This window comes from Chroicocephalus ridibundus, chromosome 4, assembly GCF_963924245.1.
Source record: "Chroicocephalus ridibundus chromosome 4, bChrRid1.1, whole genome shotgun sequence".
In the NCBI taxonomy this organism is placed as follows: Eukaryota; Metazoa; Chordata; class Aves; order Charadriiformes; family Laridae; genus Chroicocephalus; species Chroicocephalus ridibundus.
In genome coordinates this window covers 21,222,905-21,243,079 of record NC_086287.1, presented here as the reverse complement: position 1 = coordinate 21,243,079, position 20,175 = coordinate 21,222,905, and the positions used below count along the sequence as shown (strand labels likewise).

The 20,175-nt window shown below is 37.4% G+C and overlaps 1 protein-coding gene across 5 annotated transcripts in view; it reads left to right on the top strand.

The window, feature by feature from the left end:
- Positions 1-19,510, top strand: part of KMT5B (lysine methyltransferase 5B) — a 31,580-nt gene extending 12,070 nt beyond the window's left edge. For 4 of the 5 annotated variants that reach the window (XM_063332035.1, XM_063332034.1, XM_063332036.1 and 1 more), the window contains exons 4-10: positions 7,567-7,732; positions 8,878-8,987; positions 10,937-11,103; positions 11,715-11,734; positions 11,892-12,028; positions 14,614-14,810; positions 16,150-19,507. In XM_063332035.1, coding sequence (XP_063188105.1) covers positions 7,567-7,732; positions 8,878-8,987; positions 10,937-11,103; positions 11,715-11,734; positions 11,892-12,028; positions 14,614-14,810; positions 16,150-17,618 — 2,266 coding nt within the window. In that variant the 3' untranslated portion in view covers positions 17,619-19,507. Of the gene's footprint in view, positions 1-7,566; positions 7,733-8,877; positions 8,988-10,936; positions 11,104-11,714; positions 11,735-11,891; positions 12,029-14,613; positions 14,811-16,149 lie in introns of all 5 variants that reach the window. The other variant, XM_063332039.1, reaches the window with a different exon arrangement.
- The last annotated feature ends 665 nt before the right edge of the window (positions 19,511-20,175 follow it).

The following is a 20,175-nucleotide window of genomic DNA, read 5'->3' as shown; positions in this document are numbered from 1 at the left end:
ATTAGAAGAAAAAAAACCCTCATAACATTCTAGAAAAATATCCAGATTATTGTTGGAACATCCTTGTTTTCCATCTTCTTTATACTGAATTAGTGGTCTTATGGTAGAGTGGTCACAAGAACACGATTGTTATTTTTCATCTTTTGGTTTTTTTGCGGGTTTTTTGTTTGTTTTTTTTTGTTGTTGTTGTTTATTCGTTTGTTTTTTTTCCTGTGGCCCATAAAAGTAAAGTCCTGCAATTCCTGAACACCCTTCAGCTTGGGAATTGGGCTATTAGCTCTGTGAGCTGTCAAGTCAGTAATGTATGAAAGAGCTGAAAACTAGTTCTCAAAAGATTACAGGTGGATCCCCCAGTGAGTTTGCCCAGTATTCCTCTGAAATATCTTCTTGTCACCAGGCTTTTGATGGACAGCATTAAATATAGCTGTGGAAATGTCTTCAGTGGCTTTACTTAAAAGTAACTTTTTTTTCATCCTCTTGGATTTGCAAGAGAAAGCAGGTGGTTTTCAGAGCTTCTGGTCATTCTTTCATCAAATTGGTAGCTCTTATCTCGACAAAAGGTCAGGTTAGCAGTTAATAAAAAAATACCCCGATATGTTAGGAAGTATTATCTTGTCAGTATAGCTGTTCTAAGAGGTTTTGTTGCTTCTTGTACAAATCCTGTTATATCAGCTTGTGTGTGTGACAAAGACTATCCTGATTTCACAAGCTGTTGGACTGAAGGTTGTCTAACACTAGAGATTAAAACTGACACTTCTAAAAAGCCAAGTGAATTCTTGCTTATCTTACTGTCTCTTATTTTCAGTTACTTCTCTGTAGTTTGAGCACTAAATCTTGAAGTTGCATACCTTAATGGCTAATCTGCCCTTTACTGTCTTGCATAGAAACGTGTTAGTATTATCAGGAGTCTAAGATTTAAATACTGCTGCTGTTACCAGTCATTGTTTTTTCCTGGTTCCCTAAAGTACTGGCGTCACGCTAGGGAATACTGAGAGCAGTTACAGTGTCTCTTTAAGTTTGCAAGTGATTTAGGAAGTCAAATGCATTATATTCTGTTTCAGGAGGATCTAGGGGTGTTTGCTAACTCCCTGTTGCTGCTTTCAGTGAAGTTACAAACTGGTGTGTGGTGCAGGTGGTTTTGTCTGATAACATGAGACTAAAGGACCAAGCTTTAAGAATTTCCATGTTTTCTGTAGCAAACGTGAAGTGTTTGGGGATGATGTACGGGAAGCTGCTTTCTCTCACACTGCACTAAGAGCAGTTGCTGGCCTTGGTGTAAGTTGTCGGTCATTCCTGAACTGAACAGGGTATGTCACTCGGTCCCCATTGAGCAATAACAACAAAAAAGGCAAAGCGGTTCTATATCGCTTGCATTCATGGGTCCATGCTGAATCTCTTCTGCGCTCCTTAGCTCATCTCAATTAAAGGGCTCAGTATTCATCTTGAATGGGGTTTGGAGGTAGAACAAGTCATGTGGCTTCTGCTAAATAAGGTTTTGTGGCTGTGGAGTTCGGTGTTGTGGCACTATGGGGATACTGGATTAGATACACAGCTTTTATGTAGTGACACCCTGTTTCAAAATGAAGCTTTTACATTCGTAAGACCTCAATGTTGGTGTACTTTCCAACGTGATTGTTTGACTTTCGTGTAAAATCTGCTTTCTTCATTTTCTTAATTTTTGCTGATAACTTAATTCAGTAGAGTTCAGCTTGGTCCTGGTTGTCTTCCTTCACTGTGTGTAGTCGCACACAGTGATTGCATTGGAACTAACTGTTTTGCTGCTGCTGAGTGTTTTGGATTTTAAAAAAAAAAAAATTCATCACAACCAACCCCCCCCCCAAAATCCAAACCAGCCCCCCGCCCCCCAACACCCCCCACTTCATAATCTTACATGTTTTTTCTAGTTGCACCTTTAACTTCAATAAAAAGTGTTATATCTCCAAAAGATGGGGTGGCTTCCATCCAGTAGTTGTGTTAACTGCTAAATTGAATCTACCATGTGGAATGTCAAAATAGGAATGAAGGAAAGTGTTGGGGTTGTGGGGGTTTTTTGTGTTCCCCCCCCATTTATTTTTAAAAAAGTATTTGCTAACGGTATTAAGGAGAATGAAACTACGTGGCTGTTAGAATATTCTTCACTTCTATTCTAGGCTGTATTGGAGTTTTGACCACACCAATGCGTGTATAGTTTCAGTTCAAGAAATTTAAGTAATATGGATGACTTTCTTTATTAGAAATGTCCTTTTGAATTCTGGCCTTTAAAGAATGTATTTTTTGAGATAGCAACACTGGAGATTAAACACAAAACAAGTTGATTTTTATATAACTAGCTTTTAATTAAGATACTCATACTCCAGGGTTGGATGGAGGGAAGCCAAAACGTATGTTAACTAAATAAATTGTCTCCACTTAACAGCCTTGCAGTTTTGGCTTTTATGCTGAATCTCTGGTACCAGATTAATGGTAACTTGCTGTCTTTCCATATCCACTTAAATAAAAACATCATTCATAAAAATATCATTCAGACAAAGTGCCTCTTGTTAAGAGGCTAATGGGATACTATGTTTTGATAAATTCACCCTTCTTGATGTTCCCTAGTCAGAAGCTAAGAAATAGGTTTAGAAGTATAACTCGTTAGCTTGCACTGGTACACTATGTGGAGCTCCGTACTGGATCTCTTGCAGGATCAGTTTATCCTTTTTGTTCAAACTCACTGCTCTCAGTGACTGAGACTGAGCAAGGTACTGTGCTTCTCAACTTACCAGAAACTCTCCTTTAACTTCCTTTATAGGCAAGCATCTCACTGACCTTTGGCTTTATACCTTGGAGTTTCAAGATTTAAGTATTCCCGAGGTAAGAGAAACTTGAGAGAGAGAAAGAACTTTGCTTCTGAAAGCCGTTTTCCTACGTCTTCCTTATTGAGACCACCTCAGTTTGCCCTTAACTGGGATAAGATCATCTTCTAGCTGATTTTGAAATTGCAATAGCCGTAGCTTTTTTGGATCTTGTTGACTAGGGAAAGATAAATATTTCCTAGTGAAGTGTGAAAAGCTTCTATTCTGCAGCTTGTCAGGAAGAAGAGCTATTATTATTTCTTTAAAGATACTGTGATAGCCGAGTTTTTCATTCCTAGCTTACTTTTAATAACAGACTGTTTTGTGGCAGACTCCACAATCTGTGTGATCTGACCCCTGAAGCTCTTTGTAGGGTGGCTCAAGGGGTCTGTGCCTGTGAGCAGAATTAAACACCAGAGGGTCTTGTTCGGTTTCCATGATGGAATCTAATAAAGGTACTGTTCATAGAAGCAAACCAGAAGTCTGGATAAACAATTCTGATTTTAATTGACGCTCTATTTAGAGGCTGGGTTGTCTGGTTTGTTTTGTTGGTTTTCTTGTGCTCTTTCTATCTATTTCTCCTCTTTGAACTAGTCTCTTATTTTACTGACACTTAAAAGCCAATTTCTTTGGCTCAGTTTATATATATACATTTAGCTGTGGAGTCTTTTCAGGCTCTCTTCGTAGTGGTGCTCACTCATGTAGACTCTTCCAGGAGATGCATAGATTTTTTTTTTTTTAATGTCACGTGTAAGTGAGGAAGCTCTGTCCCACAAAAATGATAGTATTTAAGGTTGCTTCTCAAAATCGATTGGCTTTTTGATAGCTAGTGCTGTGAAAGACTAAGGAATAAACTGCTATTTCACGATACTCCTGGGAGAAGTGAAGGGTCTATCAGCAGGCCCTCAAATTCTGAAGGAACACTCGACTTCTAGGCTTTCTTGGCATATTGGCTTCTTCAGTGTCTGAAATCAGAAGGTATCTTCTAAGGTATATATGGAGATTCACCTGTGAAAGCACTGAAGCTTTTGTGAGGAGTCTAGGTTGTAGTATTCTGAGTTAGCTCATAAACTTTGTGTGCTCTCAGTGCAGTTTACATGTGCTGTTGAGCTGTGAACAACTCGCTCAGGCTCAGGGTGTAAAGTGTCATTCTATTCCATTTTGTTGGGAACCCTTGAAGTGAAGTGCTGTATGTACATCATGATGTTGGTTTCCAGCATCTTTCCATGTGCTTGTGGACATTTCTTGCTTTTTTGGATTCCTGGTTATCTTTTCTTACTATCTCTGTCTTGTAACCATGTAAAAAAATATCAGTACAACGTTTTCATAGAGGTGCTGCAGGAGGTCTGTAGTATTAATTTTTTGAACCATTGGGTGTCAAGAGTCATGTTCTTTGAAAAACCCAGTGCCTGTTTCAGATGCCTGGCATACAGCATAACATTCATCTCACCTTTTGATGTTTTGGGGGTTTTACAATCTGTACGCCCCCTTCCTGCTTCCAGCCTTCTTTCTGGCCTTTTCAAGAGTTGGGCATCCACTAATTATTCTGCATCTTATGAATGATATTACATGGGTTTCTGCTAGACATTTCAAGGAATTCCTCCAACAGTGTGGAATGCTTGAGACAAGAACTGGTAGTAACACTTGCTGAATGTGATCCATGGAGGTATGCAGGTGACTTTTAAAGGGTTGGGGACAGGTTCTGCAGTACCTAAGGTAGCTAGTCAGACAGCTAGTCAGCCTCTGAGAATGGTATGTTGTAAAAGACCTGAAATATGAACATCGCTTTGGGGCTATAAGATGTGCTTCTAATTGCTAGAAAATGTAGGGTGTTGATGACTCTTCTGTAGATCTTGAGTGCCGCTGTTTAAGCTTAGCATCTACCCTGCTTTTTTTTTTTTTTTGCCTTTCTTTTCCTCACTGGTGGTTGACTTCTGATGCTGCTTTCTTTAGCTAGCCTAGGCTAAGCTTCTTGATAATAAACAGTATGATTACGCCTATCAGCGCATACATTTCCTGTCTCAGGTCCCAATACAATTTTGAATGTGATGGTTTTTCAACCTATCTTTGCTCCTGCAGGTCACTTAGCTAAAAAAAATGGTGCATTTCAACATATAACATAAAATGTAAGGGAGAGGACAATCATTCATTTAGCCCAGCAAGAATAGACATAGCTGAAGACCAATTTTAGCTGTAAATCCCATGTCTCTTCCTCCTGTAATGTTTGCAGATGTAAACAAAATGTTGTCTTGTCATATTTGTGTATATCGATGTGCTTTGTACTTCTCATGATGTAAGTACAGTTCAGGAAACAGAACAGTTGGGAAAACTGTTCCTGATTGGAACTGAAAATCAGAGCAAGTCCTATTCTGAAACTAGTCAGGTTCAGTTCGGGCTATATAATTTTAAATTCCCGTAATGTCTGAGTAAGCTCTGTGTGTTATGACTGTCAAATCTGGGAGAAGTCTTTTTGGTTTGGGGAAAACTGGGAGATATTCTTCTTGCATCTGACTGGCAGGTCGAGGGAGACTTTGCTGTGCTACAGAACAGAAATAATAACAATCATGTCATCTGTAGTCCGGAGGGAGTTTTATTCCATGATGAGGTCTCAGCAGCTTGTTAGGCTTCTTGGGGAGATGGAATAAATATATTCTTTAATAAAGAACTTGATTTGAAACTTCTTGGCATGGTACGTACTACAATTCTAAGTGGGCATCTCTTTCTTGACTGACTCGTGTTATCTTCTTAGATGTTATCCCAGCCAAAAGAAGACTTGCCTAATGTCCTCTCACAACTTCTTGCTGTATCACCTTCTCTGAAAGCTCATAGGTTTATGCTGGTAATTTTTGACATACTCAAAGAGATATAAAAAGTTGCTTAGTCGTCATATTATAAGGAAGTTTTTCAGATGGAGAATGCAGAGAACGTGCATAAAAGCAGTAGCATGGAATGCTGATAATGTGTGCTGCTGCTGGAAGTGATACTGCAGTTAGGTCTTTATGTATCAGGAGCATAAATACAACATGTTACTTCTAATGAAGGAAATTGAATCCTCATCATTACTAGTTATTTCAGATTAAACTACTGTTTTACAAGGTGAAATAAAATTGGGATGTGCAAAAGTTAAGGTATCTTGTTTCCTTCATATAAATTGCATAGAAGAAGCAAATCTTATTTGGTCATCCAAAAAGAAGTTACTTGCAACATTCTAAGATGAGGATAAACCAAGTGATATGGTAATTTAGAAAACGGAGTATCAGTGAGGGCATTGATGAGGTTTCCTTCCACCAACTGCAAGAATTTATTTCCCCTTGTTTACTTTCATCATCAAATACAGGCTTCATTTGGTAAGTAAGAGGAAATAAAATGAGCATGGTAACACAACTCAAGCAATAAGTAATAGGACTTAGTCTTATGCATTTAATAAAAAGCTGTTAGCTTGTTTTAACGCTTGTCGTACGCTGTGTAAGCAAAAGGTGTAAATTGTAAAAGAAGCTGCAGAAGACTCATGACCCTAGAGAATTTTTATTTGTGAAGAGTCCCTTGGGGTGTGTCATACACTTAAAAGTACATACACCCCACCTCCAGCTCAAAGCAGAGCATATATAGGTATTTGCTCAGTCAAAGACAATTTATAGAGATTTGACATAATCTCTAATTAAGTGCTGCACTCTCTTGGTGGTTTTGCAACTCAGAAACGGAGCTCCTGCGTCTTGCAGTCATATAGGTTCTGTCTGTAACCAGTTTTTTCCTGTTGAATATATGAAGAATAGTTTTTCTTAAGCTTTGGGAAGAATGCAGAATTCTCTGCTAATGTACAGGGGGTTATTTTCATATTTTATCTACCCATGATTTTCAGCTACCTGTTTCCTGTAGCCAGTATTTTGGGGAAAAAATTCTTATGATCGCAATTATGTGGAACTGCAGTCTTCCACAGATGTAGGATATATGCTGTGTGTTACTATTGATACATATTTCTTGTGTAGTCATTAAGAGGTGTGTTTTATATGAATGCAAATGTTAAGTTTGCCATCTACATAAATCCATGTAGTGGATTTGTCAGTATAATAAGGCTTTGGTTTGGGCAAAAGTTGATTTGAAATAACTCTTCAAGGTAGTTACACATTTTTTCTGTTTTGAAATTTCTTGCTCAGTCTTTTCAGTTGCACTGTGTAATTGTTCATTCCCTGTTAAAAAAATTTAATGTAGTATGTGAGGCTGTTTAAAATCACATGCCCACCCCCAACCCAGCTATAAAAGCCAGAACTGTGCATACCTCCCTTGATACCAGTGTTAAGTAGGAAATTTAACAGCGTCTACTTTATTTGCTGGATTTTTTTGCACATGCACTTTTGATGATAGTAAATTCATTAGGAAAGTAAGGACAGTAACACTCTTATTATATGAGTTCTTTAGCTGCTTTGTTCCAAATGAGAGGTGTTGAAAACAGTGAAATGTTAATCTTATCAGAGATTTGTCTTATAAATAAATTGTGCTTTTCAGCAGAACGGAGGGTTTTAACGCTCCAAGTAGTATGCTTGGCTTTATCTTACCTCTGCCATTACCTCAGGAAATGAGGGCCTGTGATTTGAGTGCATAATACTCTGTTTCTTTACGCTAGGAGTTAAGTATTTATATGGCTAGTGAAAGAACTCTGTGCTGCAAGTAACTGTGAGGAAGAATTGAGTCTGAGTAACAGTGGAGACTGGAATAGCTGTATTCTTTATTTCAGATTTCGACCTATTAAAGGAAGGCAAGAAGAACTAAAAGAGGTGATTGAACGTTTCAAGAAAGATGAGCACTTAGAAAAAGCCTTCAAGTCCTTGACGTCAGGTGACTGGGCCCGGCACTATTTTCTTAACAAGAACAAAATGCAGGAAAGGTTGTTCAAGGAACATGTAGGTGTATTTGTAATTAATGTGCTTTTTCAGATGGTTGAAAGGCTAAGAAAATGTAAAAAATTCTTAGGAATGTAGCAATAGTAAAGGAAACTAATCCACTGCTCTGTTATATGTTGATTGTTTGATTGCTTTTAACAGAAACTTCCTTTGTTTTTTAAAACCCAGCTAGCTTTCCCCCCCAACACAACTTTTTCTTTGGAATTAACTTACCACTGCCTTTTATTTAATAAACATGTAGAAAGGAAAACACATTTGCCTCTTTTGCTGTTGGCTTAAATCATAAGCACAAGAGAGAAGACCTGCTTCCGGGAGAAAAGAGTTTCGATGACTTCCTTAATTCTTTGGAAGGGGCTTTCTCCCCTTTTCCCCCTTCTTTGTTTTGTGTTGGTGGTTGGGGTTCTTTTGTTTGTTTTGGTTTTTTTACTTGGAGCTATTGTAGTTCAAATTGTGTGACAAAGAAAAGTAAAGGAAAACAGAGAAGCCTTGCTACCTCAAAATACCTCTGTTCTTTTGGGTATAGGGGCTTTATGTGGGAGTGTTATTGTCTTCCTCCACTTCCCACACAACAAATCAATTTTGTGTATATTATAAAGGTTATTGTCTCTCAAAGTTGCAGGGAAATCATAGTCTTTACTGGGGCAGGGGGAGAAAACTCCTTCAGGAACGAGTCCACTGTTTTCAGATAACAACCAAAAGGAATTTGGCCTACTTCAAAGTGCATCAAATCTAGTAGTGTAGAAAAGGTAGGCAGCAAATTCATCTTCCCCAAAGCGTTTTTTTGAGTAATACAACAGCGCTTTAACTAAAAATAATTGATCCAGCAATCCCCGAGTTCAGTATTTTTGTCATAGGAGTAATACCTTTTTCAGAACTGTAAAGAATAAAATTGGATCCTGAAAATTGTTAGGTCTCAGTGGTTCTTAAAGACCTGAGAAGAACTCTTGAATGCAACTACTCAGTGACTTTAAGAAGAAAGTATACATTTTCATTGATGGGGCCACTTCTGTAGCATTTGAGGCATCTTTTTTTGTGTGTGTGTGATTTTTTTTGTGCAGTTTACTGACCTTCATAATTTTTGTATGAAGTTCCTCACTGCTTTTGTTTTGCTTGTAACAGAAAAGTACTGTTTTCTTTCATTCCAGGTATTTATTTATTTACGAATGTTTGCAACTGACAGTGGGTTTGAGATACTGCCTTGCAATCGGTATTCTTCTGAGCAAAATGGAGCCAAAATTGTTGCAACAAAAGAATGGTAAGAAATATAGTTTGCTGCATTCTATTTCTGTCAGTTATTTTGAAAGATTCCAAAAAAGATATTAAAAAAAAAAGATTTAGAATTAAAACTGCAGCCAGTGAAATATAAAGGTTTGTATTTTTGCTTAAAAATTAAATTTGTTGTCTGCTTTTGCTAAGTACTTAACTCACAACACATGCATCTGTAAGATATTCCTTTATGTATTTGGGCATAGCCATACAGTTTTCAGTATACAAGTTTTTTTTAATCTTGTTTTCAGTCAGATAATTATTTTCCGCTAATCGTGAGTTGTTGGCCTCCTGTGAGAAACACGACCATGTCAAGACTCACAGTGTGCTGGATTTGTTATACAACAAATAATTGTGGGGGAAATTATTTTTTCACCTTTGTGAAACTGAAGGGTGTTATTTGCATATTTTGATTCTGCAAGATAAATTTCTCCTAGAAACACAAAGTTAGAAGCCCAGTGTATTTTCCCCATCTCATTCTGGTGCATTTGAGTCTCATTATAAGCATGTCCGTGGCAGCACCAGCAGATCCCTGGGTTAATTCAGATTCTAAAATAAATTTTCTCCTCCCTTCCCTCTCCCCTCCCCCCCATAATTTATATTTATTTTGCTTCGTGGCAGTACATACTCATAACAGCACATCTGAGATGATGATATGCTATTATGTGTGGGCTAGGATTGAGTGGCTAGACAGGATGCTGGCAGTGTACCAAGTAAGCATGCTGTTACTGTGGGACTGTGGCCACAATGTGTGGGAGAGTAAGTTTTAAGAAGGTTGAGGCCAGTTTCTAGCTCTTCGTGACCGTAGCTGGAAGTTCCAAGGCCATGATACAATCAGTATTTTTTGGGTTAGTTTTTTTTTTCGTTTGAATTCTCCCCTTGGCTGATTGGGGTGGAAGCTTTGTACTTAGGTGTGTTGGAAATGAAATAACTTCCCACGCTCAAAATCTTGAGTGACCTGAGAGACAGTAAGACAGGAGGGCTGCTTCTTAACCCTGCCAATATCTGGAAAACTATTGGGACTCAAAACTGAGAGTGTTCTTTGCACTCTCTATAAAAGGAGAATTTTGCACGTAAAAGGCTTCTGGTTTGTGTCCCTCACGTATATTTAGTATCTCCATATTCATCTGTGTCAGAGTAATCTGGCCAAAGTTTAAAATGTACACTCTAAAGAGCAGTGGAAACAATGCCCTTGCAAGATAATGGAAATTGTGCACATCTTCCTAGGCTGAGTGTTGAGTACAATGGCAGATTGTCTGTCTGCACACGAAGGCATTGTGGATTTGTTGATTCTTGTTGGTCATTATGTCATTCTCCTCCCTCGGCCCACCCCCCAAGTGGTCTGTTTCAAGGGCCAGCTTGATGCTGAAGAACTACTTGTGAGAGAGGAAAGCATCTTACATAAATTCTGGCTTTTTTTGAGTCAATACCGGGCATTTTTTAAGAAGCCATGGAGTTCTAAACATCTTCACTATGCTGTGTTTTCCTGGCCAAAGGAAGAAGTGTAGGAAATGCAAACAAGAGCAGCTGGAGGAAGTCAAAATCTCTTAAGTGTTGATGGGGAGGGAGTGTGCACAAATTAAAAAAAAAAAAAAAAAATCTCGCTTTTGGTTTTAACAACTGCAGAAGCTGAAGTAATCAACTCCTGCAGTTTCTTGCTTGTAGTCTCAGGAAATTGTAGAAACAATGGTGGTAATGTCTGTCAGAATTGGCGTAATTGATTCTATATAGTAGCATAAAAATGTTTATTTCCTGTCTGAGAAAAAGTCTGTTTAGCCTAATATCCTGTCTCTGACTGAATTAAAACATGAGGTTTATAAGGGCTGAGAAATGGTTTACAAAACACTTCCTGTTATTGACAGCTTTTCTTTCTGTGAAATTACTTTGTCATTTTGGCATACGTATTCTTATTTCTGCTACTCTTTTTTTATGCTAAAGGAAACGAAATGATAAAATAGAATTACTTGTGGGCTGTATTGCTGAGCTATCAGAAATGGAAGAAAACATGCTGCTGAGACATGGGGAAAATGATTTCAGTGTCATGTATTCCACACGGAAAAACTGTGCACAGCTGTGGCTTGGTCCTGCTGCGTTTATCAATCATGGTGAGTAGTAAGTTTAGGAAGCATGTTAAAGGACATAAGCAGTTCTACTCAGAAGTGGTGTTATATGTGAGCTGAACAACACAGAACTTTAGAGAAAATGTCTGAATCTGGCATACTGGATTACTGTAGGACAAAATCCTGTCGGGATTTTCCCAGACCAGAGCTGAGCGGCTGTGAACTAGGGGACTCACAGAAGGCTCTAGGAAGTGATGCCTCTTTCCTTCACAGCGACTTTGGAACTGGCAGCTAAATTAGTGGGGCATATTGTGGGTTACCTTGAATTGTTTGTGAACTTGTTATGCCTTCTTTAACCTTTGGCACAGGTTATGCTGAAGGAATGGCAGGTAGGATTTAAGATAAATTATATTACCTTCAGGAGGAGGGAAATTGAACATTTGTGATAGCATAGGGAAGAGCTCAGAAACCAAACTATATGAAAATAGGTATGTTTTGATGTATAGCTTCGTGCAATACTGACATAACTCCCAGTATTTAGTTGAGATTCTACAGTTACTGAAGTCAGAGTGAATCCTTACTTTAGATATCTACAACTATTCATGTTTCAGGTCTTATCAACAGTTAATTGACTTTATCTTTTGGACCTTTTTCAGATTGCAGACCTAACTGTAAGGTAAGCAAGAAATTTAAATAAATAAAGCACCCCACTTTTTTTTTTCTTTGTCCCTACACCTTTTCCTCCCCAACTTTTTGCTTTTTTTTTTTTTCTTATTGAGACTGTTCAACCTTAATGATTAACTTCTCCCCCTTCCTGTCATCTCCTTCCCCAGTTTGTGTCAACGGGCAGAGATACAGCATGTGTGAAAGCTCTAAGAGATATTGAACCTGGAGAAGAAATCTCTTGTTATTATGGAGATGGTTTTTTTGGAGAAAATAACGAATACTGCGAATGTTACACCTGTGAAAGGTATGGGTTGATGTAAATAAGTTTCACATGGAATTGGGCATATTCGTGATGCATTTTGTGAAACTGCAAGTTCTTAATTATGAATACTCAGACTTTTGGACACATCATAATTATTTTGTAGGTATTTGTTACGATTTTTTTCTTTAATGTTGTTACTGAATGGTCATCCTCCCTGAGAGCTCCTGCGTTGTGTTGTTCTTTTGATTCTCAGTTTAGTAGATAACCCAAAATGTGAATTACAAAAAAGAAATGCAGATTCTTAAAAATATTTGTACTGAATAAAGTAGAATTGGAAGGAAGAGCAGTTGTAGCTGCTACAAGACCATTAGCAACTGACCACCAGCTTTTGGGGTTTTTTTTGTACTAGAAAAAGCGAATTTCATTAATGTTTTCTGTGTTGCCCTGAAGCTCTCTTCTGCTGGGAATTGGCAAAGTAGTTTTCACCGTATGTTATTAGAACTTGTGGGTTTGTATATTCATAAAGATCTGCTGGTTTGGACAGTACTTGCTTATATCTGTCCATTGCACAGTAGCAGCCAAGTTCTTGTTATATTTGTTCTTCCCATGTGCCATTCCAACCTAGTTTCTTCACAAAATCAGTTGAAAGAATTCCATAGTTGGTTTTCGCCATGTTGAAAGTTCTGCTTGCTGTGAGCATGGAGGCTCAGCGTCATTTGTGAGAGCTTCACCTAGTTCTAAGAGGAAGTACACAGAACATATAACAGTTCTGTTACTGTTTGACTTAACTGTAGAGAGAAAAATCCTATAAAGGACAAAATATTTTTGAGAAATAGCTTGATGCACCTTCACATAAGTAGTTTAATAAGCCTACCTTTATTTTTACTAGCTAGTTTGGTCACTAACAATTCTTGCAATTCAAGGGAAAACCTTCTGATGTGGACCTCCAAGCTCATACAATGTTAGTAGGTCATTCCAAGTGAAGGGTACGATCTCAGACTTTATATCTAGAGAGCTGCTAGTAAAAATGTACTTCAGTCCTGGGAGCTGTTTAGTGTTGAATAAATGGGCACCCTGATTGTTCTTTCCGTGTTACTTGGAGTGATATGTTTCTTTTTGCTCAAGTTTCTTTGATTGTTAATGTAATACAGATAACACTTTTAGGACAAACCAGTGTTTTGTGTATGAACATCTTCAATAACTTGTCATCTTTATATTTTAAATACATGAATATGTTATATTTTAAAGCTAACGTTTGGGTAATTCTAACTTTAGGAATCTGCTTTTCAGTCACAAGGCTGTGTTACAGCAATCAAATATGAGAGATTTGAATTCAGGGGAGTTGAGCAAGGAAAAATGAGTCCTTACTAACGCTGAGGCAACTGTCTCTTTGTACACCACAAAAAATAACCTATAAGTGACCCAATTTTGACAATGCTGTAAAGGGTGTTAGTTAGTGATGTTAAACTGCTAGACTTCTAAGAATCAGTAGGTACATTTGGGAGCTGTGGGAAGGTTGGCACTGTACAATTATTTTTTTTTAAGCCTACAAAAATCATCACCAAGAAAATTTGCATATCTTTACATATGTGCATGTACTCTTTCTAGGTGAGCCTGCTGTTCATGCTGGCTGACTGAGACAACTGGGCACCAAAGACAACATGTCAGAAGACAGTTGTGGGTGTTCATAGCACCCTTGCTTTCTGACCTCAATTGGGTGTTGCTTGTGCTAAATTCAGTCCAGTATCTTAAGATGTCTGTAACTTGCAGTATTCAAAATAATACTGTCAAACAATGTTCCTATCAAACAAATATCAGTTAATTTGAGAACAAGGATTGTGTCTGCATAATAATTAACCTTGTGGAGCTTGAGATCCTGCCTGATCTTTTTGGTGCACTTTTGGTTAAGTTTTGTAGATCTTTCAGTACAACACGCTGAAGTGCAAACTGAAGTTGTCTTCAGTAAATGAAGTGCAAGCATACTGGATTATTAAAAAGTACCAAAGGAATACTATAGTAATGGTTGAAGTGCAAGTAGAGGAATTCTTAATCTTCATCCTTTTCTGTGATTACTTAAAAAGAAAAAAGAAGTTCTGGGTTTGCTCAGCCGTTCCATTTTCATGGTAAAGACATATTGGAGTCTTTCAGTTACAAAGGAACACAGAACATGTGATAATTTTATTCCATTTTCTGTACTTTTAAACTCTTGCTGATGCAGTAACAAGCATTGTAGCTGAAGCTGGGAGTTTTTACTAGCCTGATGTGATTATGAAAAATTTATGTTATTACCTAAGCTAATATAAGTAGTATTTTGAACTACCATATGTCATTTTCACTTGTAAAATTTTACTATGAAACGACACTAAAATAGACACAAAGCAAGGGAAACCTACTCTTGCAATTTTTCTTCTTGTAAGAAATAAATGGAAGGTTTTTCTGCACATCTTACTAGAAAGAGGTAAGTATATAGATACCTTATTAAAACAGCCCACAAAATGCTAATAAATTCAGTGGCTATTGGTATTGTTTATCCAACTATACCTGGGATTCAAACTGCTGTCTCTGAAACAAAGTTCTAAGTTTATATTAATAGTTATTAATACATCTTGTTCTCTTTTTCTTTGTAGACGTGGAACTGGTGCTTTTAAATCAAGAGTGGGATTGCCAGCACCTACTCCTGTGATTAATAGTAAATATGGACTGAGAGAAACAGATAAACGATTGAACAGACTTAAAAAGTTGGGTGACAGCAGCAAAAATTCAGACAGCCAGTCCGTCAGCTCTAACACTGATGCAGATACCACTCAGGAAAAATCTAATGCAAGTAAGTGAGGGGAAAAGCTTGGACTGCAGGATTAAAGGTTTCATAAAAACGTGAAAAACTTTCACTGTGATGAAATTCCTCTCTTGGTGCTGAGATGCATCTCAGATACTGGTCTTTAGAACTGTAATTTATTCAGGAATGTGAAGGCAATTTACATGGCAAATTCATGCTTTTCTGTAAGTGTTTCCAGAACAATAGGGGTATGTTCTTGTTTTGTTTTTTCTTTTATTTATATCAAAAGCAAATAGTCTCATATATGTAAGCATGTCAGTTAAAGTTCTGTCAATCATGTATGTATTTCAAAATACAGTGATCTATCATATGCAATAGTATGGTTTAGGAAAGAAAACTTATGTAGTTTGAGTTACCTACATTCTGTAGGAAAGGTGTTTTTAAATAAATACTCTCAGTACAGGTTGTTAAACAAATAGTCGTTTCCTTTAGAGATCCTTTAAATTGGGCAGCTATTCCCTCACCATATCCAGGATTGATAGTTCAGGTACCCATTCTGAAGGGAAAGTGCACAGTTAGTAATCTCGAAAGAAATTGGAAGGGATTTTGGTTTGTGATGCTCTTGAAAGACTTCTCCTCATGAAGTAGAGAGTGTCATTTATTTACGCGCGCACACACACCCCTGCCACGCTTAATTTAGGCAAAATAAAAATAACCTAAACTTTGACTTAACTAGCAAACAGGTTTGGAGCCGCATAAAATATTGTGGTTCCACCTGGCTCCTGTTAGCTGCTGTGATATTTAAAAAGAAAAAAAAAACAAAAAAACAAAAAAACCCCAACAAACCATTTCCTGAAAAACACTTATGATCTCTAATTACAAAGCTTTAGAGTTGCAGCTTTGCTTGGGCAGACAAAACTCCTTTACTTACCACAGTAGGTGACAGAAAACTGGATATCTGAAGCTGAAATCTGTAGTTAGGGTTTTTTGGTTTTTTTTTTCCTCCCTCTGTAGGGAAAAAAATCTGGGGTTAATACCTAGAGTATGCTGATCCTCAGATTTTGCTAGAATAATACTCACTAAAAACTATGGGTAATGTGGGATGGATTTTTTTAAAAAATTGACAGAAGAAATTAAGTAAAAAACAAAGTCGGTATGTTGGGGGTAGTAAGGGAAGCATACCTGGAATTTAGATGTACTTTTGACTTACTTGACAATTCCTTTCATGTCTGAGTTGAAAGTTAAGCAGTCTCGCTCCTCACTGCGTACTTTCCAGCCTGTTTCACAGATTTCGGTGAAGTGTTTAAAATAAATAACTACAGTATTTGGGAGTGGGAAACTCGGGATAAAGCAGTGTCATAACAAAACCACTTTTTTTCTTTTGCAGCTAACAGAAAATCTTCGATTGGTGTAAAAAAGAACAGCAAAAATAGAACATTAACGAGACAGTCTATATCAAGAATTCCAGCATCATCAAATTCTACCTCATCTAAACTAACTCATATAAATAATTCCAGGGTACCAAAGAGACTGAAAAAGCCTGCAAAGCCTTTACTTTCAAAGATAAAGTTGAGAAATCAGTGCAAAAGGCCAGAGCAAAAGAATGCTTCTAGAAAGCTCGAAATGGGAAATTTAGTTCTCAAAGAGCCTAAAGTAGTTTTGTATAAAAACTTGCCCATTAAAAAGGATAAAGAATTGGAGGGACCAGTCAAAGTTGCAGTCTCCAGCGGATGCTTAACAAGGCATGCAGCAAGAGAACATAAACTGAATTCTGTGAAAGGTGCTCATGAGCATGGTGATATACCACCCTGCACATATATAACAAGGAGGTCAATGAGAACAAGAATGAATTTGAAGGAGACCTCTGACATAAAGCTTGAACCAAATAGGTTGGATAGCTATAAGAATAATTTGACCGGAACGCAATCGGACATTTTAGAGCAGCAGTCTCATGTGATAAATGAAACCGACGTGGCTCATGGACCATCGCATAAAGGGGATATCAGGTGCCAGAAAAATGATGCAGGCATGTCAAAAAAGAAATCTCGACAAGGAAAACCTGTGAAACCATCTGCAAAAATAGAAGAAACTGATACTACGCACAATACACCTGTGAAAGATGAAGTACCAGATTTGATTAGTTCTCATTCAGAACTCGGAGAGAGGAATAACATGGTGGACACACCTGTTGGCTATAAAGACTGTATCCCTGCGTCTGGTGGCTGCTCTGTTGTAACATCTGACAATTTTAAAGCAAAAGACAGCTTTAGAACTGCAAAAAGTAAAAAGAAAAGACGAATCACGAGGTATGATGCACAACTTATCCTTGAAAATAGCTCTGGGATTCCTAAACTGACTCTTCGTAGACGCCATGATAGCAGTAGCAAGGCAAATGACCAAGAAAGTGATGGAATGAATTCTTCAAAAATAAGCATCAAATTAAGTAAAGACCATGAAAAAGATAATAATTTATATGTAGCAAAGCTAAATAATGGGTTTAACTCAGGATCAGGCAATAGTTCAACAAAATTAAAAATACAGCTAAAACGAGAGGAAGAAAACCGAGGGACGTACCCTGAGGACCTTCATGAAAATGGTATGTGTTGTAGTGAAACTCTCTCCCTTTTGGAGTCAAGAATGGAAGTAGATGATTATGGTCACTATGAAGAGGAAACAGCAGATGAATCTTCATCAGAAGAGGACGATGAAGAGGAAGATGACTATGATGATGAATTTGATGACTTTATTCCTCTTCCTCCAGCGAAGAGATTAAGGCTTATTGTCGGCAAGGATTCAATAGATATTGATATTTCTTCCAGGAGGAGAGAAGATCAGTCTTTAAGGCTCAATGCATAAGCTTATAGGTCTTAAACTGACCTGGATGTCATTTTTAAAAAAAAATAAAAAATTAAAAAAAAAACCCAACCCCACAACAACAACAAAAAAAAAAACCAACAAAAATTCCATTTGATTATTCCTCAACTGAAGAACTTTCTGAAAACTTAGTGGCAGCACTTCTTAATTGTTTATTCACCTATCAACATAATATTGTAGAAAGTGTACAGCATACTGACTCTTCTTAAGTCTGATTTGTGCAGATTTTTATTGTACTTTTTAATAGCCTTCTTATGTGCAATTCTGAGTTAGAGGTAATGCTCTGTTGTAAAATAAAGGCTCAAGCAAAGTTATGAAATTGCATCAAATCTTTCCATGCAGGACAATGAGAATACAGTGTGGCTACATAATTATTTTTGATCAGTAAGAGCATTAGTTTGCTCTTACGATATTTGACTAAACAATTTAAAAAAAAAAATAAATCATAGTAGCAGCATATGAAGGTTTTCTAGTATATGTTAATATCACCAGCAATGATCTACAGCTTTTCAATTTATTTGCTAGATGTTTTTTTCCCCCCTTGGAGTTTGTCAGTTTTAACACTGTATGCTGTCCCAGACGTACTGTTTGTGGCCTTTGTTATAGTAGCAAACCGTTGGTTGGAAGTCAAATTGATTTCTTTAAAAAAAGAGAAAAAAAAAAAAAGAAAAGGTGTTGACAATTTGCTGACTTTTTAGTACATTATATGTACAAGGGTAGCAGTATGCAGAATAAAAGTTTGGATATGGTGTATTTATTGCTTGTTTATGTAAATTAAACACCTTGTATTTAACACTTTTCAATACTTTTAGATAAAATTGTTCTTTGCAAGAATGATTGGTGCTTATTTTTTCAAGAATTTGCTGTGAAATAATGTGATTACAATGGGCAACATTTATCCAATGAACTGCAGCTATCCTAAATTGGTTCTTCATATTTTTCTGTTGCACTTGTAAAATGCTACAAGGAATTTAAAGAAAATCTATTCACTTTAACTTATGATAGTTTTATGAAATTAAAAACAACTAAGTCACAGCTTTTGTTCTGTGGTAACCTATAAATTGTTTGTCTTTTAAGAACCAGTTGTAAAAGACTGAAAAAATATGTATATGTTGTAAATATTTGTGTGTTGTGAGAAATTTTGTCATAAGAAATTGAGATAACTTGCCAGAAGGGTTTTTAAGTTTAGAAATACATCCATGCCAATAAAATAGGAAATTGTAAACCTAGTTTTAAACTCTGCATCAGTTGGAGTTCTTTGCTCATACGTAGTTCACTTAATACTTCAGAGTCTGCTTTATAACAATGAAGAGCATCAGGGCAATCTTTGGCTCTTTTCTTTTTAGTAAAAGAATGTTAGGAAACTTCTGGGCACAATGAACTTGTTTGTATGTATAAACCGGCTCATTTATAAGCCAATTTTTTGAAACAGGTATAAAATGTCATAGTTGACATAACTGTATAGCACTTTGGTCTGTGCTGTTTGTGTTTCTACTCAACCATGGATAAAGGTTTAGAATGTTTGTATCTAGGGGTGTAGAAACAGAAGTTGCCTCATAAAACACGTGCTGTTGGGTTAGTTGAATCCACTGTTGGCTGCATAATATTTTCATGTGAAGTCCAACACTCTCTGCCCAGAAGAGCAAGAGTTTGAGTTACGTGACCACTGTATTATCACCCAGTTGTGAAAGCGTCAGTGGCAATGGGTGGGTGAATTTGCACGTGAGCTGATCGTAATGGTTTGGCCCATCTCTGACCCTCAGAGAAATGAAGAATTTTTTCAAAGAAATCGTTCCAAATGCATTTCAGTAGTTTATTAGACTGCAAATCAGATGGTGGAATCTGCCTTCGTCTCCCTTCCCTTCTGTATTCCAGCAGAGAATTAAGTGTAGAATTAAACCTAATACTTGTAATTTTGTTTTTATAATGTCCAGTCTCTGTTACAAAGGCCAGCTGTGTCTCATGTACGGAGTGTATGTATTCTTAAAAAACAGATGGGCCTGTGTGTAATGCACAGTCTCTCCTGTCAGACCTGGGCTTTTAGTTCATGGAAGACTGAACACAGAAGCCTTGGTGAGTATGCTGACATTCGGAGTTCTGAGTCAGCTGTGGTGGATTGTCTTGTGGGTTTTTTAATTGTACTGTATCATATAAAAATTGAGCTATTAAAAGTTGGGTTACAGGGAAGATAGCTGTGTTATTAAGGGCTTGCTCTGTAGTAGGAACTTTACCAGCAAACAGTTGATGGCAAATCACTAATACCGCTCTTTGCTCAAGGATTCACTCGCATTTTCAGCTATGTGCCCTGCAAGTATGTGGCTGTATCAGCGGAAGACGTGAAGAGCTGAGCAAAGCATCTGTGTGCCGTTTGTTCCCTGCCCCGTCAGTTATTCCTGCAGTGTGCTCTGGGGTACCAGTTCCCCTCCTTGGCTCCAGAGTCAGCTTTTCTTGCTGCTCTTCTGTCTCCCTGCTGCAGACTCACACTGAAGGGTCCTCTGGCAGTCTTGGTGCTTCTAGTGGGGATGGACTGGTTTGCAGG